Source organism: Triturus cristatus, chromosome 4_2 (genome assembly GCF_964204655.1).
Source record: "Triturus cristatus chromosome 4_2, aTriCri1.1, whole genome shotgun sequence".
Lineage (NCBI taxonomy): Eukaryota > Metazoa > Chordata > Amphibia > Caudata > Salamandridae > Triturus > Triturus cristatus.
In genome coordinates, this window is record NC_140586.1 from 688,077,405 (window position 1) to 688,098,195 (window position 20,791).

At 43.6% G+C, this 20,791-nt stretch overlaps 1 protein-coding gene across 6 annotated transcripts in view; it reads left to right on the forward strand.

The window, feature by feature from the left end:
* The window catches only part of FYB2 (FYN binding protein 2), a 438,738-nt gene that overhangs the window by 242,711 nt on the left and 175,236 nt on the right, over positions 1-20,791 (forward strand). For all 6 annotated transcript variants that reach the window (XM_085602511.1, XM_085602512.1, XM_085602507.1 and 3 more), the window contains exons 6-7: positions 4,260-4,371; positions 4,465-4,502. In XM_085602511.1, coding sequence (XP_085458637.1) covers positions 4,260-4,371; positions 4,465-4,502 — 150 coding nt within the window. The remainder of the gene's footprint in view (positions 1-4,259; positions 4,372-4,464; positions 4,503-20,791) is intronic.

Below are 20,791 nucleotides of genomic sequence, written 5' to 3' on the forward strand. Positions count from 1 at the left end.
CCAACCATGAATATACAGTATCTTGTTTATAATACATAAATACACGATCTCTTGTTTTTCAGTTTGTGCTGAAAGATTTATATGGAGACAGCTCCTTTGTGTTCTACTTCACTCACACACAGTCAATAGAAATCAATTCAGTAAAGACGTGTTGAGTGATTGGCTAAATATTGATGCACATATATTGTTAACAAAAGATATAAGCCAGCATCGCATTCTGGCAAATTAGGTATCCATAGTTTCCGTTTAGGTAGGTTCAGGTGTTTGGGCATATCTATCATAGCTGTAACAAAGGAACTATTCAAACCACTGCTAAACACTGTTGACAAGAAATCAAATATGAGAATTGCTAACTAATAACAGCTTCACTTTGGCTTCAGAGTAATTTCATGCAAGATCAATACATAACGTGCATAATACAACAAAAATTGGCTTGAGAAGTAATTGAAGAGTGGTTTTCAGAAGAACGTTATGTATTGATCTTTTGTGTATTAGTATTTGTCAAGATGATGAAATTATGTCATTGTGTTTGTTATATGTGATCTGTATGTAGTACATTACTGTACACAAAGCTACATTTTTATTTAAAATTATTAAAATGATTGACATTTTTATCTTTGCATGAGTACACTGATTCAATCCTTAGGTGTTATGTTTATTTAGACTTATGTATTTATATCCATTGCTGCCTAGGTATGTTGTTTTTTCATGAGTTAATTTCCCTGATCTAGAAGTACCTAAATATTTACAGGGGACCCTTTTTGATACAGTAAATAACTTGTGTAACTTATAAGTTCTCTATTGCCCTTATGTAAGGACAACAGGTGGATATGGGCAGCCTGTGTAGTCTGCTTATGGTCAAAGATTTTCTTTAAGGTTATTACTGTTAATCTAAGAAATAGCCCAGGTCAAGGCTCTCTTGGTCAAATAAGAATGAATGACGGGCACTTTTGAACTGTCAGTGGGAAAGGGCTGAGGTTCTTTTGAAAAGGAGGAACTGCCATCAAGGCATACATGCATTGGTGTATCTCTGGTATACCTCTTCGCAGCAATCCTAACCATAGCTGTAGCAGGAGCACTTGTATCCACAGGATTGTAATGCCCAACAATGAAAATTGAAGACTAGTGTCTTGCTTTGGTGTTAACATTAGGAAACACTGACAGCGAGTGACATTGTGCTACTTATTCTGTTATTTTGGTCAATTAATAAAAAGTATTCTTTTGTGCGGAGTCCACGGTCACGCTGAATGTTTGCAGTAGCTTAGACAATTTTTGAAAAGGATTAACATCAGGTCCATATCCCACGCAGCCTGTTGCAACCCTGAAACACTGGAGGAACATGGTGATGGGATCTCCGACTACAATCCACCAATCCGACTTTCTAAGGAGAATAATAAATTGGAGTCTTTAACAATCCTTTCCACAGGGATTTGGTGATGAAAAGACTCTGAATATAATGCTCTTCTCTCTTAAAACACAGGCTTCATGGTTGTTTCAAGATTTAGGTCTCACTAAGTGGCTATTCTGAGAGCAGTTACATATGTAAGGCTCTTGTTATGAGTGGTCTCTTAATTTTGTTGGGGTGGGTAGTAGGGTCAGATTAAAATTATGAAATCTGTTTTGTTTCTGTAGATCTGCTTATTTTCACATGGAGACTCCAGCTATTGAAAGCAGCTGAATCTCCTTGTGACAATCCAGGGAAAAATGAGGAATTACCAGTTGTTTCTAATTGAACTTTCGGAGTCCAACATGTAAAGGCCCGGATTTACCCCACCCTGGCGTTCTCAATACCCAAGCCATTTTTCGAAGGCATACATAACTATTTGAGAAACACTTTTATGTCAGGTTGACTCTAGCTTCTTACTGGCAGTCATACCGAGAAGGATTCACCACTTTACTACCGCATGAATAAATCGACCTTCTGAATCCGATTCTGAAATTCAAATCGTCTTTTTTCTGGAATGTTATGCCATGTAATAGGAACATAAAAACACACATTTTTAAAGTGGGTAGCAGCAAAGTTTCACATTCTGTAGAGTTCAGATGACTATTGCATGAGTATATGCACGTGCTTTATAAAACGGACCCATGTGGTTAAGCTCCACTGTGTGATTCTTGGCCACAAATGTTCATCTACGACTTTAGCGCTCATTCATGTTGCCCTGGAGAAGATACATTGCAAATTCTACTACTGCATCTCACTACACAGTTTCATTTACACAGAACTACCTGAAGGGTTTGTTTCACAAGGAAATAGCGTTTAGACCACCTCTTGAATCAAGAAAACTAACTATATTAGTGTGCTTAGAAAATTCAGTTTGAAGCACCAGGCATTTGGTGGTCTGCAAACTCCCCGCCCTTTATCAAGTTTAACCACCCTCAGCAATTTGTAAATATACCATTATTCGGCCAATAAGCAAAGAGCATCATCACAATGTTTAATCATTGTGTAGGTTTTGACCAAATCACATTCATTTGTAAACCTCCAAGCATTTAAAAATATCACTGTCCATAAGCAGCTGTATTACACAAACTTAATAAACACTTGATGATCAAAACAAATATGCACCGCCTTTGACTTAACCTCCCACTCTAAACCACGACTTCTTTATACGGCCTACTCACACATGTTATCGCGCGGAAATCTTGTGGTAATCTCTCTTCGGAAAATTTAGTAAACGTGGCACAATTAACCTTTAACTATCATTACCCTTTTTCCATGCCATTATCTATTCGATTTGTGATGAATCTCTGCCACCATATGTTGACTAAAAGAGCTCCTTCATTACTCAGGCGAGTAATCAAATGCAAAGAAATATTTTAGCCAATGATGAGGTTGTGAGTAGTTTTAAAGGAATTTATTTTCTAATTAAAGTTGAAGATTCTCTGACTCTTCATTTATTCGTCCGGTATCAATAAGGTTACAAAATTGACAATAGAAAAATAGTTATTGCAGAGCATATCCTAGTTTGCATATAGCGTGTTCTATGAAGGAAAGAATCCCTATCCTGTGGTGCAAATGATGTCAATCAGAACGCATGAGGAATTCAAAATAAAGCAAGAGTAAGATTAGCATGCTAAATCAATAATAATCTTCCATAAATAGAAATAAAGGATAGAGCAAATAAGCCAGTTAGTAAAAGCATAAATCTTGGGTTTTTAATAAAAGTCAGAAAGAAACAAAACCTGCATCTAATCTGCCTTCTTCTGCATCTGTTCTGCTCTCCATCAAAGTCTGTCCTCACCTCCTCTGCAGGTCTCTAAATATGTGTCTGAAAAAGTCTGCAAAGGTCTCCTACCCTAAGTCTGTCTGCAACTCCTAAACTTGGAACACTTTTATATAAAAATTAAATATTGCAAAGCATGTTGCATGATCCTCGTTCTTCCTCCAATTAGATTACAGCAGTCTCCAAAAGTACATCTCCACCTTTCTGCTGCCTGCACATGTCATCCATCAGGCAGGTAAAATCCTCCCATGACACACAATAGCTTCATCTCCTATCCTTCTTTTAAAGAAACATTTTATTTTAACTAAACACATAACATTAGCTGCAAAAATAACTTCTTATTTAAGGAAGAATCATTAAAAGATATCATGGTAATACATTTAAAATGTGTGTGATCTTCTATTCCCTCTAAAGCAAAGAAATAAATGAGACTTTGAAATATTTTCCAGCTCCTAAATACTATGTCCACTCGTGTTATTGTGGAGGTCAAGCTGGAGCTCTCAGATAAAGCTAAATCATGAGCTGTTTCTACATTTTAAAATGTGTTATTTCAGGACAACTATATGAAGTTAAAACCACATTCTACAGAGAGGAAACTATCTAAACCTGTTGCATTAAAATCAAACTTGCATGTTTTACATGATTTATTAAGTATAAAGCATCTGTTTAAAGGCCTCATGCTTTCATTTACTAGCGCCAAATGTCTACTGTGGCCTTCTAAAATGCATTTTTATTTTGGAAGCCCAAGGCAGCTTTGTCATTTGCAGTGCTTGACTCTGTAGGAGATGTTCAGGCTCTTTCACATGTCTCTCTCGCACTCCTGGACACCCACATGCGTGCCCACACTCTTGAGGAGTGGAAGACATAGGCCCACATAACAAAAACAGAAACTCATCAGTTGGCAGAGATAACAAATGGCAGTGGTAACTACTGTACTTGTGGCAAGAGAGGTTTATACTAAGCAATTTAAGGAATGTAAAATCCTCTGAATAGTTGGAGTACTATATTTGTTGGTTTGTTCCTGTTTTTCAGGTAACTATGTATCTTTAATACCAGAGAAAGAAGGGTCTGTAAATAATAGAAACTGGCAACATGAGCCACTGGAAGACTTGTATTACGACGTGGAAGGCATAAACCGTGAACTGTGAGTAACAGATTCCCAATATACTTGCTGGTAATACATCACTGCAGAGTATAAAGTTGTTAATAATCTTTTGTATGTTCCCTTATTATCTAGAAACCAAATGGAGTCCTCCACTTTTACTTCAGATAGTTGTAAGTATCAGTCCTGGTCAGAGCAACTAGTTTTGTCTTTAACCCAAAAAATACTAAATGGAAGTATTGTTCACTTATGTATTGACTTGAAAAGGCTAAGGGGTAGAAATGTGCTGTACAAATGAAACCTAGAGTAAAGCAAACAGTGTGTCGGGGAGGCATAATCTTGACATCTATTTGCATGCACTACCAACTATATGCAAGTGAATTTTGTGGGTAGCAGAGTGTAAGATTATGTGAAGGGCTGAAAAACAAAAGCATTCTACTCCATTGATGACAAGCCATGTCCCCAAGCTGTGCAAACCTTGTGAACACATCCCATTCATTTGTCCACCAATGTATTCACCCAATGTACAATCTATTTGCTCAGTATCCTATTCATTCATCATCCTTCTTACACGCTTGCTCAGCCATCTAACAATTAATTAATGAGCTTGCCCATTCTTCCTTTCACAGAATCACACAAAAACTTGCCAATCAGTGAAGCACCAACTTTCAGGAAAAAAGCTAGAACTATTTCATTGCCAATGGTATTGAAAGGTGAAATAACTGTGAGGGCTTCTATGAACAACTAGAGCGCTAACAGACTTACTTATGACAAAGGTATGGCACGCCTGAAGCCATCTTGATTGGATTAGACTGGTAACACTTAAAACATTTAATTTAAAAAGGAACAAACTGAGGGGGTTCATTTTGCCATAGAAATTATGGTTAGTGCTGCAGAAAGAAAATTTAGGGCATGTTCATCTCAAATCCTCTTTAATTTCATTAGAAAATTCAGACATGCGGACTGAAACAATCACTTTCAATACCAGCAGAAGACTTCCAGTTAACTCCCTGGTGAGCAGTAGCTTTACTGCAGTGATCTAATGAACAACTAGAGTGCTAACATTCTGAATTTATGGCAAATGTGTGACACATCTGAATGCCTTCTTGATGGAATCAAAGTAAAAAACTGAAAGCATTTCCTACTGAGGAGACTGCAGTAAATGAGGAAATTAGGAAACTTCATAACAAATAAATCTCCCAAGATGGCCACCAGAGACAAAAGAGCCCAAATGTAGCACCAATATCACCCAGATGCAGCCCACATATAGCCTAATGACAGAAGTGTGCAAAACACTTTTTATTTTTATTTTTTCTGCAGTTTTATATAGTGCAGACTGGTCAGGTATTGGAGCTTCACATCTTACTTGGACCCCATATTGCGTATTTTGCACAAAGTACATGAGATTTATCTTGCGAAACATTGAACTTTACGATTCTGTTAACCTGAAGTTGCTCTGAACCGGGCTTTGCAACACCCGTTTTAAGCTACTGGTTTTAATTAATTCTCACTGTATTGTATTAGGAAAGAGGATTTACTACTTCAGGGAAAGCCCAGCCGTTGGAGCACCGGCGAGGGGGCTGCCTTAAGGCTTTTAAGGGCATTTGTTCTGTGCTCACACCCTCTGCTATCGTGTCTTCTCCAGAAGACCATTTTTACTCCTCCTACCAGGAAGTGGAGGAGGAATGGCCCCCTAACTTCTCCCTTCAGCAGTGGACCAAGCCCTCTCTCTGGCTATTTCTAGGGTGCTAGCTCCTCTTAGGGATCATGTTGATAAGCAGGCGAAAAGCATCCCTGGGTTGTTCAGTGACCCAGATCTGGTGGTGGCGGGTCCCAGTAGCTCCCAGATGGGGACTAAAAGGGCCGTTAAGCATAACGCGGGGCACTTGGAAGGATTTGATAAACTTACGGAGACCTTTCTCAAGAGTGCTCGAACGCTAAAACATGCAACCTGCCGGGAGGAGGAGGGGTCCAGAGAAAATTGCGTCGCTGTCACCACTATTGTAGACCCCGACGGCGGGTTTCCCTTAGAGGGAGAGGGTGTATCGGAGGACGATTTCTCCTCCGATGAGGATAGGGACTCGGGCGTCCCTGGCATCCTGAGTCCCACTCCTTAGTCCCGGGTTGGGGACGGGGTCCACTCGGACATGTTCGAGCCTACCCACATTTACTGTCCTAGGTCGGCGGAGTGGACCCCTGGCACCAAAGTGGCAGAGTATGTGGTGGGGAAAATCCATCAACCCCACGAAAAGGTCAGGAATAGGATGAGGGGAGAATGCCCCAGGCCCTCACTGAAGGGGAAGGTGGCACACACACACACCTGAAATTTATGAGAAACTATGTACCTTTTTCTCCAAGTATATGAGGGATCCCAAGATAGAAATTGATAGGTCTTGGACGTGGCAGGGCCTTTGACCCAAATTATTCAATTGGCAGAGCGTTCAAAAGAGTCAGGATCCCCTTTGTCCACGGATATTGTGGCTGGTTGGGCGCACTACCCTAAGCCTTAAAACACTACACCCTCCACTACCCAAACATCACTGCACTACCCGAAACCCTACAACACTACCACCAGCACGACTCCCTACACTAACCAAACACCACTGTACTTTCCTAAAACACTACCCCCAGCACGACGCCCTTCACCACCTAAACACAACGGCACTACCTTAAACCCTAAAACACTACCCCCAGCACGATCCCCTTCACTACCCAAACACCACTTCACTACCATAAACCCTAAAACACTACCCCCAGCACAACCCCCTACATACACAAACACCACTGCACTACCCTAAACCCTAAAACACTACCCCCAGCACAACCCCCTACACTACACAAACACCACTGTACTACCCTAAAACACTACCCCAGCACTACCCCCTACACTACTGCACTGCCCTAAACCACTACCCCAGCACTACCCCCTACACTACTGCACTGCCCTAAACCACTACCCCAGCACGACCCCCTGCACTACCCATACACCACTGCACTACCCTAAACCCTAGAAAAGTATAAAGTATAAAAAGGCTTGTATAGCGCTCTAATGCCAGCGGTGTCTTGGCGCTGAGGTGTGAGAAGGAGAAGGAGGCCAAATGGACTGAGACACCTAAAGGACATTAAACAGCCTGGACTTCAATGCTTTCCTAAAGGAAAGAAGATCCGGCTCCAGGCGAAGAGAGACTGGAAGCCTGTTCCATAATTGCGCGGCACAGATGGAAAATGTGCGACCACCCCATCTGGCGCGTCTGTCTGGTGATGCACATAAGGCCAAGATTGGCCGAACGTAGATCACGACGCGGAAAATAGGGCTTAAACAGGTTATGGCAGATAGTGGAGCCACCCCCATAATGTGCCTTATGGACCAGGCATAGTGCCTTAAACTCAACTCTGTTGGATCGGGAGCCAGTGCAAAGATCGCCTAGCAGAGGAGATGGAATGGCCCTTCGAAATTTGCAACAGGACACAGACAGCGGCATTCTGAAGAGATTGAAGTGTACTGAGCTGAAACTTGTCCATGCCCAGAAACAAAGCGTTACAGTAGTCAAGTCTTGACATAAAAAGAGCGTCCATAACCGTCTTCTGAAGAGCCGCCGGAATAAAAGGAAAGGTCTTGTGAAGAGACTTGAGCAGGAGAAAGCAAGCTGAAGTTATGCTATTAACCTGTGCTGACATGTTCATCTTGGTGTCAAATATGACACCCAGATTTCTAACCTTTAGCACAGGGAGAGGGCAAAGTCCTGCCTCCGGTGGCCACCAAAGATTGTTTCAAATAGGAGGCCCAGCCCCGGATTCCATGACTTTGGTTTTCTCGGTGTTGATTTTCAAGAAACTCAACGACATCCAGGCCATAATATCTTTAAGACACGAATGGAACTGCCGTGCAGTTAGCTCCGGAGAGTCTACCAGCGAGATGACCAGTTGCGGGTCATCCGCATATGAGACAAAGGAAAAACCATGCTTCCTCACAACATCCGCCAGGGGTCTCACATAGAGATTAAACAAAGTAGGGGATAAAGCCGAACCCTGCGGAACGCCACAGGTCAGATTAAAGTTACCTGATTTCAAGCCCTCCCAGCTAAGAGATTGCTGTCTGTCCTGCAAAAAGGAGGAAAGAAGGGCCAGGGCGCGGTGGCTGATGCCTGCCTCCTTTAGTCGCTGCACTAAAACCGCATGGTTGACCGTATCGAAGGCGGCCGACAGATCGAGGAGAACTAAAATAGCTCTACCACCTCCGTCGATCGCCATACGGATTCCCTTCGCAGCCACAATGAGAGCAGATTCAGTAGAATGGTTGTGATGAAATCCGTGATGAGCTGGATCAAGTAGACAGTTACGGTCTAAGAAATCAGCAAGCATGGTGTTCATATGCTTTTCCAAAATCTTAGCAGCAAAAGGCAAGCCAGAGATTGAAAGATAATTTTTTAGCTCAGCCGGATCAAGCGAGGCCTTCTTCAGAATTGGTCTGACACTAGCCGTCTTCCACACAATGGGATAATTCCCTGACAGCAGAACTTGATTAATTAAAGGTGTGAGGATGAAACTGATCTTATCTGCAACCGGATGCAAAATAGACGGGGGACAGGGGTCTGAGACAGATCCTGACTTAGTGGACTTTAACAAATCTGTCACAGCCTCTACCGCCAGGGAACCAAAGCTAGAAAACCCCCCCGTGCCTAATCGCACGGGACGAGCAAGCCTGGTGAGAGATGTCTTGCCCAAGGGCTGGAATTGCAAGATTCTACAGCTCATCATATATGGTTTGGACTTTAACATAGAAAAAGGAAGCCAGCTGGTCACAGAAACCCTGGTCAGGGCTAAATACACAGCCCTGCTGAGGTTTGGCCAGATAAGATACCGATTTAAAAAGCTCTTTTGTGGAGTTGCCAGCAACCAGAATTTTCCTCGTAAAGTAAGAAGTCTTTGCTGCCTTGATTGCCTCTTTATATTTATAAAGGGCAGTATTGTAAAGATCTTTACTGGCCCTGGTGTAGTCCTGTCTCCACCGGCGTTCAAACCGTCTGCATTGTACTTTTAGGAGCTTGAGATCAGGGCTATATCATGGTGCCCCCGCCGGACGCCTATTGAGCATGGCTGTCTGTATGGGGGCAACTAAATTAATTGCTGCCCTGACCCAGTCGTTGAACTGTGCCACAGCCACTACATTATCTGCATCTAAAACAGGGGGGGGGGGGAAGAGATCACGGGCGGCAACTAAGTCAGTGTTACTGATTTTAGACCACCGCCGGAACGCCACCTTAACTGGTTTATGAGAGGCACTTGTGCCGGCATACCAGGCCTTGACCTCAAAGAAGACTGCTTTATGGTCAGTCCAAGGGAGCGACTCAGCCCTGACGTACTCAATGTCTGGGTAGTTCGAGAACAAACCGTCAAGAGTGTGGCCCCCCTTCGTGTGTTGAAGCACACAAAGAAAAAAAACACCCCATTCCCACTCCCCCTTACCTCTCACTCCTCATGGTTCCTCTCTCCTTGTGGTTCCTGCTTCACGTTGTCTCTGAGGGGAGGTGCACGTTGTTGTGAGGAAACGCAACAGCCTCTGTTTCCTTACAACAACGTGGATCGTCCACATGTTTTTTAGAACGCATGGTCATTTACCATACATACCTTTAAAACAAAATTTGTTGTAAAGGCATGCATGGTAAGGACCATGCGTTCTAAAAAAAATGTGTAGTAATGACTTCGCGATGTAAAACGCATGCGTGGTAATGCATGCGTTGTAATGGTATCGCAAAGTAAAAAAGTTGTTGTAACGGCTGTTTACCAATCGAAGCTTGCCCCTGTTCTTCAGTGAGACTTTTATTTGATTTATTAGGAGGAAGAATGTGTTTTTTTTAACCGAAAAGTGCATTCCCAGCTGTTGTATTCTGAAAGTGTCCACGTGGCCTGGTTTCACTTCTGGCGAGAAAGTGGAAGAGTCTGATTGGATCTAAAAGAGTTCTGTTGTTGGACGGGGCTGGTGCGACATGTCATCAGAAGACATAGCTAATGGAAAGCGTCCTCCCTGAAGTGTGGAGCAGTGCCATGAGAGGTCAACGAGTGTGTGTCCCACCGCAGTATGACTGTACCGCGTGACCCCTGTGCCGCCTCCAGGGTACAGGAGGCAGAAGCGGCATCATGGGTCCTCCTTGAAGACCTTTCCTGCCCGATACAAAGAGAAGAGCCTGTGTTTTTCAGTGCCCTCGTTACCCTTTTTGTGGGTTGTGGTACTTGTCACTTCGCTACCCGCCGGTGCACACGACTGGGCACCCCACCTCGTGTGCCATCTGCAGGGCCTCTGCCCTTGGATCACTGGTTTCGGTTTCTGGAGTGGCAACATACAGTTTCTCCCAAAGGACTAGCCTGAACACTTAGGTGAATATCCCCTGCACCAGCATTCCACGGAAATTCTTTCCTAGCTCTCCCACGTCGACTAGGACGTCATAATAGCAGGGTGACACCGTATGACATCATCAGAGCCATAAAAGGACCTAGTTGGTGGGCTGATGTCAGTGCCACCCATTTTTTCTGTGCCACCGAGGCAAACAGGCGGACCAAGACATTTTCACATGTATACATAGTATAATAAATATATATATATTCACTGAAAAAACCATAGGTTTCAGGCACGTTATAGTTAGAAATTAGCATTTAAAAAACCTTGGAAATTCACTGAAAAAAACATAGATTTCAGGAGCGTTATAGTTAGTTGGACATTTCACTCGTACAAAATCATAGAAATTCCCCTGTTATAGTTAGTTCAGCTAACTATAACTCGCGCGCCCGCAATGCACTGCTGATGACGTCACATATTACATCACTCATGACATGGTCAGTGACATCACTTATGACATCACTGATGACATCTCAAATGACATCACTGATGACATCATCCAGTGAATGTGTGTTTTTCTGAAAATTAAATATGTTTTATATATGTATATCTCAAGGTCGATTGAAGAATAAATGGGTATATAAGTGTCTAAATGGATGTTTTTTTTGTAAAATTGATTGTATAACGAACTGATTAAGTGTATCTTAGTGAATACATGGGTTAGTGAGTAATGTTTAAATATGTAAATATCTGTATCAGTCTCTCACTTTGTGTATAAGTGGCTGCATGGGTTGGTGAGTAGCTACATGAGTGTCTATATGGGTTATTATTTGGTTTTTTGAGTATCAGTATGAGTGTCTGAGTGTCTGTATGGTTCGGTAGGGGGTATTACTTTGTGCATAGATGCATGAATGAGTGACTCACTATGTGTTGAAGACAGCATGTGTGCAGGACTGTATAGGTGGATGAGTGTGTATGGGTGTGTTAGTGAGTGAATGACTGTCTCAATAGTGTCTTTATGAGTAACTACATATGTTTTAAAGTAGTATTTGTGAGTATTGGTGTATATAAGTGAGTATATGTGAGAGATTGGAAGAGTACCTTTTTTTAAAAACTTTTTCTTTATTTGATTGTTCGAACATGTCATGGCAAACACAGTATGCAGAAATGCAAAAAGGAAAAGGGCAATGATACAGAAACTTATCCAGAAAAGATATGACAAACTTAGAAATCAATTGTGGAGCCTAAAAAAGAAAAAGCCAAAGGTAAGCATAAAGGAAAAAAAGAAGACCAGCATGATAGGACAGATACCTATATACCCATGCCGGCAGCAATTAACCCAGCTCATCTGTATCAATTATCCCTTGCACCATTCCTTGATAGGGGCCCATATTCTAGTACCCATCCCCCGCCTCCTTTTCCCCCTTTAAAAGGTAGACAGAGGACTCCAAATTATACAATGCGAGCATCCTAGATCTCCAATTAAAAAATGTAGGGGCTTCCAGGCTTATCCATTGAGACGTGTTGCACAACCAAACCATTGCCATTGCTACAAACAGGAAAGCAGCAGTATGCCTAGATCTTCCGACCGTCCCGGTATCTTCACATCCTATTATGACCAGCTCTGGGGAGATTGCAACCAGGATTTTTAACACTGAATTTATAAAGTACTCAATTTTGTGAAGGAATTCCCCCAGACTTGGACACAGATAAAACATGTGAATTGCATCAGCCGCTTGAAGCCCACCCCTGCCACAACTATCGCCCTTCCGCCCCCCCCCACACACTTTGTAATCTTCGCAGGTGTGTAGGACAAATCAAACCCCGCCATATAACATTGAGTCTGTAAGCTGCCGGAGACTAAGATCTGACTGGCCAATTCTAAAGTATTCCCGATATCGGCCCCCATCTTGCCAAATTTTCCCTCCCACTTAATATTCTGAACATCGATATCATCCGGAAAACCAGATAGGAGATGATGATACACTGTACCTATTCTTGCTTTCTTTCAACCTAATTCGACTAGAGTGATCTTTTCAAATACCGCGACAGTCTCATTTCGATGCTTATCAAAAAAGCTTCTAATCTGAAGATATTTAAAGAAATCGTGGTTATTTAACTGGAACTTCTCCCTTAAAAAAGAGAAGGATGCCATTTGCCCCTCCGAACACAAATCACCAATAACCTTCAAACCCAGCAGCTGCCATCTAAAAATAACCTGGTCCTGAAAGATCGGTGGCAGAATTCCAGCAGCCTTAAAGGGCGTGTAGGCATTGATATTTGGGATTTTCCATTTACGGCGAATTTTCCGCCAGATCGAGTACACAGCGCCAATTACTTTGAACCTCGTTTTTTTTTTTTAAAATAACTCTGTTCCAGTATCCTAACTAGAATACCCATTGCCACCTCTCCCAGACCTATTTCAGAAATAGTCAGTCTATTAGATAATGGAACCTCAGCCCTGTCACCTACTAAAAGTACTCCAAAATGTTGCAATATGGATGACCAGTAATACAATAGCATATTGGGAACCGCCCAACCCCCACGGTCTCTGGGGAGACGCATCCATTTAGCAGCCCTACGTGATCGATGATAGCCCCAAAGGAATCTAGAACAAATCCTCTCAGCCCTAACCAGGCATATACTTGAGAAAACTCTAAGGGGATGGTTCTAAATAAATACATACATTTTGGAAGGACCAGCATTTTAAGTATATTACAGCGGCCAAACAGCGAAAGATGCAAATGGTCTAATCTTTCTAGTTTGGTGTTTATAGATTCAACCACTGGCAGGATATTCAGGTCGGGGATGCTAGCAACTGAGGCAGTAATTTTAACCCCCAAATATATTGCTTCAGTGATGACCGGAACATCAGGACACATAAAAGCTGAATGTAAAATCTGCGTCTTCTCAACATTCAATTTATAGCCTGATGTTACGCCAAATTGATCTGCGAGCGTCTTTAAAGTCGCAAAAGCCAGAGCAACATCCCTGGTTAGGACCACAATGTTGTCCGCATAGGCTAGCGTCTTATCTGTACCATTGACCCTAATCGGCAAAATATATTGACTCCCTTCGATTTTGCTAAGGAAAGGGTCAAGGTACAAAGCAAAAAGCAACGGCAAACACGGACAGCCTTTTCTGGTGCCCCTGCTAATGTTAAATATCCCTGTTTCCTGCCCTGAGATACGAATTGTTGCAACTGGAGAAATATATAATGCTTGTAATGCCTGTATAAATTCGGTACTGAATCCTTTCCAGTGAAGCACTGCCCACAAAAAACCCCAGGAGACCCTGTCGAACGTCTTCTCGGCGTCCAACAGGATCACCCTGAGGGGCGACTTTGTGGCCTGCGCCCAATCCAGCAAAGCGATGACCCGCCTAACATGGTCAGCCGTATCCCTTCCAGGAATGAACCCATGTTGCTGTATTGAAACTAATGGAGTAATAACTTCAGCGGGTCTAGATACTATTTTTGAATAAACCTTGCTTTCTGTATTGATAAGCGATATAGGCCAATAGGATGAGGGATTTAACTTAGGCTTGTCTTTTTTCTTAAAGAGAACAATGGTTGTTCGCCTTCAGGATTCGGGTATGACACCCCTTTGCGCCTCCCAAAAAGTGGATAGAATATCCTGTCGGATTTCTTGAGAAAAAGCCCTGTAAAATTTTAGCGGGATAGCGTCAGGGCCAGCAACCTTTCCATTGGCCAGAGATTTTATGGCCATTTCGACCTCCTCCCATGTAATTGGTGCTGAGAGAGCCTCATTCTGTTCTGTTGTGATTTTAGGAGTATCAATATCCTGCAAGAACCCCTCCGCCGAAGACTCATTAGATAACCCGGTCCTCTCTTCCTAATATAACAGTGTAAAACTTTCCAAAGACCTCCATAACCCCCTCCTGTGTATCCTGAATCTGACCCTGCTGATATTGGACTCTAAGAATTCTGTTTGCTATATTTCTCTGCTGTAGCCGTTTACCAAGGACTCTACCTGCATTTTCCCCAAATTCATACATCATTGTACGATATTGAATATATTTTGCAGCCAGGTCTTCCCCAAGAAATTCTAGTAATTTAAATTTGATAATAGCCACCGCTTGTTGACTTTGATTGGTATAATGGCCATCCTTAATATTCTGCGTTAGCTCCATCTCTGCTACCCGCAACTGCTCAACACGCCCATTAGTCTGCTCCTGAACCATCTTCCAGCGATAAGCCGCGAAGCTTAGTCTCACCCCGCACTGCAGCTTTGAGTGTGTCCCACACTATACAATCAGAAGCGGTCTTTCTATTAATACTTAAAAATTCCGTTATCTATTTGGTCATATGATCCAGATCGGATTGATCAAACAATTTTCTTTCGAATGTCCATGGCCTAGGAGCTCTATCCAAATACCCCCCAAGGACATTCTACTATCAGCGAGTTGTGGTCAGATAACATTCTTCGTGGAACTTCAACAGAGGATTCCTCTACCAGCTGGTCGGACATAAAAAGGTAGTCCAGACGGACCATTTTATTATGAGGAGCGGAGTAATACGTAAAGCCATCGTCCTCTTTTTTTATGCCTGAATCAGACCTCAACCAATCTGTGCTCACATACTAGAGTCTGGAGAGCCTTAAAGACTCTGTTTCCTCCCCAGATATTCTTGATTACTTGACAGGTTAAAGTTGCCTACCAAATGAATAATTAAGTCGCCGAAGACAATCCGTGGATGCGCCCATAATGCTAATTCAACGTTTAAAAATTTCATAACCTCTGGATCATCTAGATTTGAGCCATATATCGTACAGATAGAGATAGGTCTATTATTGATCATGATTTTCGGCTGCTGCCCATCTACCTACTCTATCCTCTTTAACTCTTTTGCAAATCCCGACTCCCCGCCTTCGCAATATGGCCACACCTCTGATCATAGATGATTGTCTTGTACAGGCTACTAAATCAAAGCCTAGCCCTTTCAAACACTCCCGCTTTCCCCATGGAATATGTGTTTCTTGTAAACACAGAACATCCACTTGCATAGTTTGTAGAACTTTGGATAGAAGCGCTCGCTTTTTGCCATCATTTAGACCGCAGACATTCCGTGTGCTGATACGCAGCCTACCCCGCCTCATTTAAACGAAACATGAATCCTGAGCTCAGCTCAACAGATAATCTCCATGTTGAGCTCAGGAGATTGGAAGAGTTCCTGTACAAATAAGTAGGTGTTTCTATGATAGATTGTTTAAGAGAGTAAGTATGTGTAAGTTTCTGTAGAAGTAAGTGTGGTAGTGTGTGTATAACTGTATAAGCAATAAATGAATGTTTGATACTTTGTTTGCATGTGTGTGAGTAACTATGGATGAGTGGCAGTGTGTAACAGGATGTATAGGTGTATGAATACATATGATGAGTGAGTACATGTATGAGTGACTGTATAGGGACTGTTGGTGGATGTGTGTGTAGGTCTTGGAATTACTGAATAGGTATGTTGTAACTGGTATTGGTATGTCCATTGTTTTGAAAATGTTAGTTTGTATTTTTCAGTGTGTGTATCAAAGGTTATATTAGGGTGAGAGGAGGTCTGACACTCTATAACAAGGATGATGTCATCAGTGATGTCATTTGAGATGTCAAAACCAAAGGAAATGATGGACGGAGTGTTGAACATTGCAAGCACTCACCCCCAGTCAACTGATCTGGGTTTAATCCATCACCGTTCTTTAGCCCACTCTGCCACCCCAGTTCAGACATGGACATATGCAAATCAGTCTGACCCTGTGCCTCATGGGAACAGTCCAGCCCGAACTGCCAAGCCATGTCCTCCCTGGACCGGAAACAAGCTTCCTAGACCGGTTTCTGGCATTTCAGCCGTCTTCAGCCAGGCTTGCTTGAATCCAGTGGCAAAGTGAGCAAGGGATGAGACGTCATCAGTGATGTCATGAGTGATGTCACTGACCATGTCATGAGTGATGTAATATGTGACGTCATCAGCGGTGCATTCCGGATGCGCGAGCTGTAGTTAGCTGAACTAACTATAACAGGGGATTTTCTATGGTTTTGTACGAGTGAAATGTCCAACTAACTATAACACCCCTGAAATCTGTTTTTTTCAGTGAATATATATATATATGTATATATATGTGTATATATATATATACACGCGCACATACCTATCTATTAAATCTATATATGTATATTCACTGAAAATACCAAAGGTTACAGGGACGTTATAGTTAGGTTCACGTTTTACCCACACAAAACCATAGAAATTCAGCAGTTATAGTTACACATCTAGTTATACTTATGTTAAGAAACTAGAACTCGTTGCCTGAAGTTAATCAATGGCACGAGTTATAGTTTCTTCAGATAAGTATGGCTAGAAGTGTAACTAAAACAGCTAAATTTCTATGGTTTTGTGCGACCAACATCCCGTGTGCACCTAACCCCACAGTAAGCACAGCCTTTGGCTGACCACGGCAGGGGTTTGGTGTGCGTTGGTGTATTTTGTTTTTTCATTGGGTTTCTGTTTCACAGATCAATCACAAAGTTACACTGGGTTTCGCACTGAGCGCAATGGTGGATCCACAAATTGGCAAACAAAATACATTTGGACAATTTTTTGCCCATGAGGGATCCCTCAGAGAACCCTCCATTTGTCGTTTGGAGTCAGAATCCCTCTATCCTGACCTCTTCTGTGTGTTTTTATTTGTTTTCTCCCCTGTACCCAGTCAAGAAACAAAACAGTGGCTGCAACTTTCCTTTCATGTTGCGGTGGCCAATCAGTGCCTTGCTTTTGGCTCTGGATCTGCGAATCCCCCGTGAGTGAATATGTGAAGGATCCATGTCCCTAGATATACACATTTTGATTTCTTTCAAACTACTGAACAGATTTTCACCAAATAACAAAAAGACATCTGTTTAGCTGTTCGGGCTATAGTCGTGTTAAAAAATGCAAAATCCCAATAGACATTGCATTGGGAAAAGGCATTTTGGAACCACTCCTTTTTCTGCCACCCCTCTAACCCCCCTTTTCTCAGCACCTGCTTGACAAATCATCCTGAACCTTTCCAGGCAGCAGTTGAACAAACTGGTTTATTAGCAAAACAAAAAACCGCTCATCTATGGGAAAAGTTGGTCCAAATTTTCACAAACACAAGTTTCCATAGGAAGTAGATTGTTTTGTTTACTAATAACTTTGGCGTCCTTTGACGTATCTTCACAAAACTTTCCAAAACAAATCTCATCAACCTCAGCTTCTTCTTGGAATGTTTTAGGTGATCAGTCTAGTGGGGACTGAGAACAAAGAGGGGTCCTAAAACATGTTTTACCCATCTACGTTTCCCTATGAAATTTAGATACAACTACAGCCAAAACAGCTGAACAGAATTACACCAAATTTGGCATAAAATTAGAACATGATCCAGAAAGGTTGCTTTGTGATTTGGTGTAAATTTGTTGTCATCTTTGAGAAGATACTCCTCAAAATGTATGTATATTTCATGCCACGAGTTAGAAATGGGGTTTCTGGGTGGCTAGGGTAGGCACTTAAGCCAGGCAGAACCCACCATTCTAGTCCGGGTAAGGGATTTACACACCTAAGATTACCCCTGCTCACCCCCCTGGTAGCTTGACAGAGCAGTCAGGCTGATCACAAATGCAATGTGTAAAGCATCTGTGCAACACACACACACACACACACACACACACACACACAGACACACAGACACACAGACACACAGACACACAGACACACAGACACACAGACACACAGACACACAGACACACAGACACACAGACACACAGACACACAGACACACAGACACACAGACACACAGACACACAGCGACACAGACACACAGCGACACAGACACACAGCGACACAGACACACAGACACACAGACACACAGACACACAGACACACAGACACACAGACACACAGCGACACAGACACACAGCGACACAGACACAGCGACACAGACACAGCGACACAGACACAGCGACACAGACACAGCGACACAGACACAGCGACACAGACACAGCGACACAGACACAGCGACACAGACACAGCGACACAGACACAGCGACACAGACACAGCGACACAGACACAGCGACACAGACACAGCGACACAGACACAGCGACACAGACACACCTACACAGACACAGCGACACAGACACAGCGACACAGACACAGCGACACAGACACAGCGACACAGACACAGCGACACAGACACAGACACAGCGACACAGACACAGCGACACAGACACAGCGACACAGACACACCTACACAGACACAGCGACACAGACACACCTACACAGACACAGCGACACACACACACCTACACAGACACAGCGACACACACACACCTACACAGACACAGCGACACACACACACCTACACAGACACAGCGACACAAACACACAGCGACACACACACACAGCGACACACACACACAGCGACACACACACACACCTACACACACACACACCTACACACACACAGCGACACACACACACAGCGACACACACACCTACACACACACACACCTACACACACACACACACAGCGACACACACACACAGCGACACACACACACAGCGACACACACACACAGCGACACACACACACAGCGACACACACACCTACACACACACACACCTACACACACACACACCTACACACACACACCTACACACACACACACACCTACACACACACACACCTACACACACACACACCTACACACACACACACCTACACACACACACCTGCGACACACACACACCTGCGACACACACACACCTGCGACACACACACACCTGCGACACACACACACCTGCGACACACACACACCTGCGACACACACACACCTGCGACACACTAGCACCCCACAAAAAGATTCCACACAAGGTTATACAAAAATATTGTTTGTATTGTACATAGAAAACTTTAGACCATAATCACATAAATCACTTTACCAACTACGCAATTGTAATGATGTCACTTGGAGGATAAAAACACTTTGCTATTAGGCAATTGTCATACACCTAACAGTTAGTGCACTCAAGCAAACACTTATAGAGTGCACATGTTACAAAACATCATGCCAACATTTGGCATAACACCATCACTGTGCACATAAATCACATTGGAGTTGCCTCTTGAGCCATTGTCATAAGAATGGCTGTGAAACTAACCATTTATAATATACCCTTCCAGTTTAGTTGTCACCAAACCATTACCCCTGCGGACCAGCTCTTGCTCTTTCGGTAAGGAAATGCTCCACCGGTTTCTGTGGGAGCAGGGAAAGGGAAGGAATTACTGAGGCGCCCCATGGGGCAAAGACACTGCAGAAAGGTCCCCCATTTGGAGATCAACACGTTGGCAAAAGCACACGTCCCTGGGAGCTTGCGCTAACCAGTGTAATGGGGCCGCAGGCCTGCACTGTTCCCAACAATGCGGCCGGATGGAAATGGAGCTCAATGCCCCCTTGGTGCAGCTCTGTAGTGTGGCAGGGTGGAGCACAACCAGTCCTCCTCGGATCTCCAATCCAGCAGGTGCGAGGGCCTTAGGATCCAAACAAAAGTGGTCTGCATCGGCCTGGCCTAGGGGCTGAAAAACGCTCCTGCAGTCCTTCCTTTGCTTCCACAGCTCACCGAGCCAGTGAGGCTTCAATCGTCAGTGGGAAGGGATAAAGTCGGGCAGTGCTACTGCTGAGGCCTCTTCTCCTCCTGCGGTTTGCTCCGGCCCTCGCCTGCATTGTGGCATGTCCAGTGCACTCCAGGGCCTCCCGGACCACCGTTTACTGAAGTTTTGTACCATGGCAACCCGCAAACTGCCCACTGACCTGCACATCTTCCTTGAGTGGGTTGGCTCTGCCCACTCCACGACATCAGTGGAGTTCTCGGTCCCACTTTTAGTTTGTGCCCGAGGCAGGTGGCAGGCCGTACTGGCTGTAATTCCCAATGGGGAGACCTCGCTGGATCTCCGCCGTGTGCCAGAGTGTAACGGTAGCTGCCCGTGACCCTGCGTTCAGCTGCGAGAGACGCAGCGCCGCAACTCGGAACAATACCTCAGCCACCCACAGGAAGTCAGCTATCAGCGGAGAGTAGCCCCACACTCTCTCTCGTCACTGATCGGGG